This window comes from Sitophilus oryzae, unplaced genomic scaffold (assembly GCF_002938485.1).
Source record: "Sitophilus oryzae breed Bouriz unplaced genomic scaffold, Soryzae_2.0 scaffold_1636_pilon_pilon, whole genome shotgun sequence".
In the NCBI taxonomy this organism is placed as follows: Eukaryota; Metazoa; Arthropoda; class Insecta; order Coleoptera; family Curculionidae; genus Sitophilus; species Sitophilus oryzae.
In genome coordinates, this window is record NW_022146321.1 from 7,937 (window position 1) to 12,196 (window position 4,260).

The window sequence follows — 4,260 nt, forward strand, 5'->3', positions numbered from 1 at the left end:
AAGAGGATGATAGCGATACAAGCAGAAGAGCTACTGAACAATACAATAGAATTTGTAGACTTGTACGAGGGCGAGATCACCATCCACTCCTTCCATCCATCCATCCATTTCCATTCCTTCCATCCATCCCTCCATTTCTTTCCTCCCTCCTTCCTTCCTTCCTTCCTCCCTTCCTTCCATCCATTCCTCCTCCATTCCTTCCATTCCACTCCTCTCCATCCATTCCATTCCATTCCCTTCCATTCCATTCCATTCAATTCCATTCCATTCCACTCCACTCCATTCCATTCCATTCCAATCCATTCCATATCCATCCATCTTTCCATCCTTCCTCCTTCCTCCATTCCTTCCTTCCATCCGTCATCCATTTCCATCTTCTTCCTTCCTTCCATTCATGTCCTCCATTCCATCCTTCCATTCCACTATCCTCATTTCCTCCTCTTTCCTTTTCTTTTCTTTTCTTTAAAACAACAAATTATTGAGTCTACCCCACGTCTACCCTACATCATAGTTTTACATTTTTTAAATAAAATTAGAACGACACTGATAAACCGGAATTTAAGTCGGCCATATTTGAGGCCCATCGCGGTGTACCTAAGATTTTTGATATGCTCCTTCCTTAGTCTTCTTATTCAAAGATAAAAACAATCAAACCTAACCATAAACTGTCATCAACGTCAAACAACAATCAATAATTAATATATTTAACATAAATACACAGATATCCGTTGACAGAGTCGAAAAAAAGGAAATTCAGAATGTTTCTAATAAAAAGCGCGCGCTCCCAGCGCCATAAACTGTCATCAATGTCAAACCTAACGACGCCATTCGTCACTCTCATAACCTACAAATCACCGGGAGGTGTGACAGCGACCGAGAAATATTTTTATATAGTAATAATTCAAGGCGAGCCAACAGCGAGCAGCAGAAGAAAGGAGGAATGTCTCCAAAAATCTTCAAACTCGCCGAGTAAAAAACAACAGAAGAAAACAAAAGACGACTAGAACGAAACAAAAGAATTACGTGTCTATTAAGGTGCATCTGCGATGCGCAGGTAGTTCCCGAAAGACGGAGGAACCAAGGTTATGCAGTCAGAAAATATATAAAGATTAATTTTGATAGGTTTTTGGGGTTTGACGGTTTGATTTGGGAAGAGAGGATGAAATAGAACGATGATTATAGGTTATTTGGTTTGGGTTTTAGGGAAAGAAATATTATTAAAAACTGTAATAACTGGTGTTTGGGAAAGAAGAAACTTTTAAAAGAAATACACACGTTAACTTGGGCAAAACCAAAAATCAAACATTTTCGCTTCACAATTAATCTTAAAAAAAATATTTATTTATTTAAAACTGAAATATTTTTATTTAAACAAGGTAATCAATAGTATTTTACATTATTTATATTTTTAATAATAAAATCTGTTAAGCAATAATCATTATGCTAATTTAAAGCTACAAATTATATATTTTTTCTACTTCAGTGTAATAAAATTTAAAATTAACACTTTTAACAGATTGATAAAATCTAAATTATTCATTGGTTTGCAATAAATAAACACCTATTTAAATAATGTTATTGTAAAACAACCACTGTTAGATTAGTATCATTGTTTTTATTCAATGTAATTAAGTTTTATGAGCTATCAAGAAAATGCGTCTCATAAATTCTAAAATTATGAACAACGATTTTTCTTTAATGTGATTTTGCTGTGATAAATATGTTTTAAAGTTACAAAAATTGGTTATAATTAATAAAAAAAGAGTGTTTTTTGTAGCGAAACCTAAATTAATGTAGATTTTGATTAAAATAAACAAAAAAAAACTTTAAAATTATAATTTTTAAAAAGTTTTCAAATAAATAAGAATATTTTGAAGATAAATTTCTTTACGCGCGCTGGGAGTAAAAAATGAAATTTTGTGAGCATATATAGGTTAATTTAGATCATCTTTTAAACATATAGAGAGTTCTACAGGATGTCCTCAAAAAAAGTTACACATCAAAGTTGTGTTTTTTTTAATGGAACATCCTATATATTAATTGATTTTCGAATTTCAAGTAAAAAATAAAGGTGAGTTTTATTAAAGAAGTATATGACTAAAATGTAAGGTTTTTGAAATTTTTGTCATTTTCTAAAAATGAAGAACAATTTTTAAATTTCAATAAAAGCTACCTAAATTGGAATTTACCCGGTATAGCCTAATGTGTAGTTAAAGTAACCATTGTACTTTAGATCAAATTAAAATTTGACCAAGAAAGTTATACAGGGTGAGACAAATTTAATACTGAACATTGGTCGCCTCTAAAAGCAAATTAATCTTTTATTTTAAATGGAACACTCAGTATATTATTCCGATATTCAATGGGAAATTCATGTTTCTTCAAAATACTATTAAAGTTGCCTACCCCTCAAACAAAGATTTTCCTAGATATTTTCATTTTTATGATTTAGTGTTTGTAAATCTTTATTATTTGATAAAATCTAGGTGGCTATGATATATAACTGACGGTTACTTCAACACCAGCTGCCAAATTAGTTCAATTTTAACAACTACCTAGTTATAAATTTGTGTCAGTTAATTTGTGTCAGTATTATCATATCATATTTAGAGATCCTTCACAAAAGTATCGAAGAAACAATGCAAAATTTGTTCAAAAAGATTAAAAACTTAAGAAAATATGTACTTATAACTTGAAGATTATGACATCACTAATAAATATTTATTATCCAAATACAATATGACCCAAAAAACGGCGTTAGCGATGACTATGAAATGAAGATCGCTGTCATTTTATGTGCAAAATTATATGGGGAATGTCATCGATGTTTACTTCCAAGCCAACTAGACGCCGTTTTTTCGCTAGTCCAGCTTAAGGCCTCATTCACTGCCTCGAAATTAGTGAAATAAATTAGTGGTTTCAATAAGTGTGGAAGTTTGTTTCTCTAATTTTAATGTGGGCATTCGGAACGTGAACATTTGTGGTAGTAATTTTCAATTAGTGGAAAAAAATAAACAAATCTTTAACTTTTGAGACTAATTATACTTCAGAATTTGCGAGAAATGTCATTTTAGTGTTTGATTATCATCCGCCAAGAGAAATTGTGGTTAGAACCGAAAAGTTTATTGTTTTTAAGCTACTTCTTTATGAATACAACTGCTTTCAGCAAGCTGTTGCTAGGATATTCTATTAATTTTAATTGTTGTATATTTATATCACTAATTTCCCGGTTATAAAGAAGTTAAACTAAGAAAACAAAGATTCTGTACTCACCTCCGGGAAACCTATGCGGAAATATCCTCCCGTGCCTGGATAACAGCCACGGATACAACGGATAACTATCCCTAGGCGGCGTCGGCGTTGCCATATGTCCCGGCTGTCCCGGGAACCCGTGCTGGCCCTGGCTCAAAGCCGCCGCCAGAGCGGCACCCTGGAAATGAGCCGCTAGAGCAAACGGATGCTGCCCTCCGTGATTATGCATCAACTCCGGCTGCAAAAACCCATTTTTACCCACCAAATTCGGATCATATGTTGGATTAGGTCGTATCAGGGTATGCGCGGGTATCCCCGGGACCATAATGGGTGGTTTCGGTGAAACGGTTGGTGAGTATTGCTTGGGACTTGAGTTTATTTTGTGCTCCACATCGCTGGAGGGTGAGATCGGTGCTGAACTTTCCGAAAAATGCACTGGAGAGTGTTGGGGACTCGCACTGGTTTGTCCTCCCACGATAGAGTCAATTGAGAACCCGATTTTGGGTTTGGAGGGTACGGAAATCACCGGTGTAGGTGCCAGAGGCATCATGTTTCTCTTAAACAACCCCCGTACTCAAAAACAGCGACGCGACGTCATCACTAAACGCACTAACATCACTATAAACCTCTAGATCCACGAAAAAAAACGTTTTTTTTAACGCAGATCAACACCTTTCGTACGGTACTCAACGACTAATAAGATTCCCTGCCGCGAACAACGAAAATCCCGACGCTTGGAGGGGATAAATCCGTAAAAAACAGGCGGAGTCGCCTGGTTCCATAGGTCGATTCAAGCCCCGCCTACCCGAGGGAGTGTCCTGTTCGATATGGCCTACAAGCGCCGCCCCGCGTCGAAAAAAAACCAGTTTAGTGCCGTAAACGGCGCGATATTACGCGCAATAAATTTAAAACAAACAGGTTGCGGACAATTTGGCGCGGCGCAATTAGTGCGGGCACGCCCCCATGGGGAGATGCGCGCGCAGGGTGTGGCAGGGGGATGGTAATTGA

The 4,260-nt window shown here is 36.1% G+C and overlaps 1 protein-coding gene across 1 annotated transcript; it reads right to left on the reverse strand.

Moving 5' to 3' along the window:
* Window positions 1–360: 360 nt before the first annotated feature.
* LOC115880566 (homeotic protein empty spiracles-like) lies at window positions 361–3,947 on the reverse strand. The gene is made up of 2 exons (XM_030897798.1): window positions 3,274–3,947; window positions 361–455 (listed from the first exon to the last, which is right to left on the reverse strand). Exons 1-2 carry the CDS (start codon window positions 3,800–3,802, stop codon window positions 361–363), a joined length of 624 nt encoding a protein of 207 aa, XP_030753658.1. The 5' UTR covers window positions 3,803–3,947.
* Window positions 3,948–4,260: the final 313 nt, after the last annotated feature.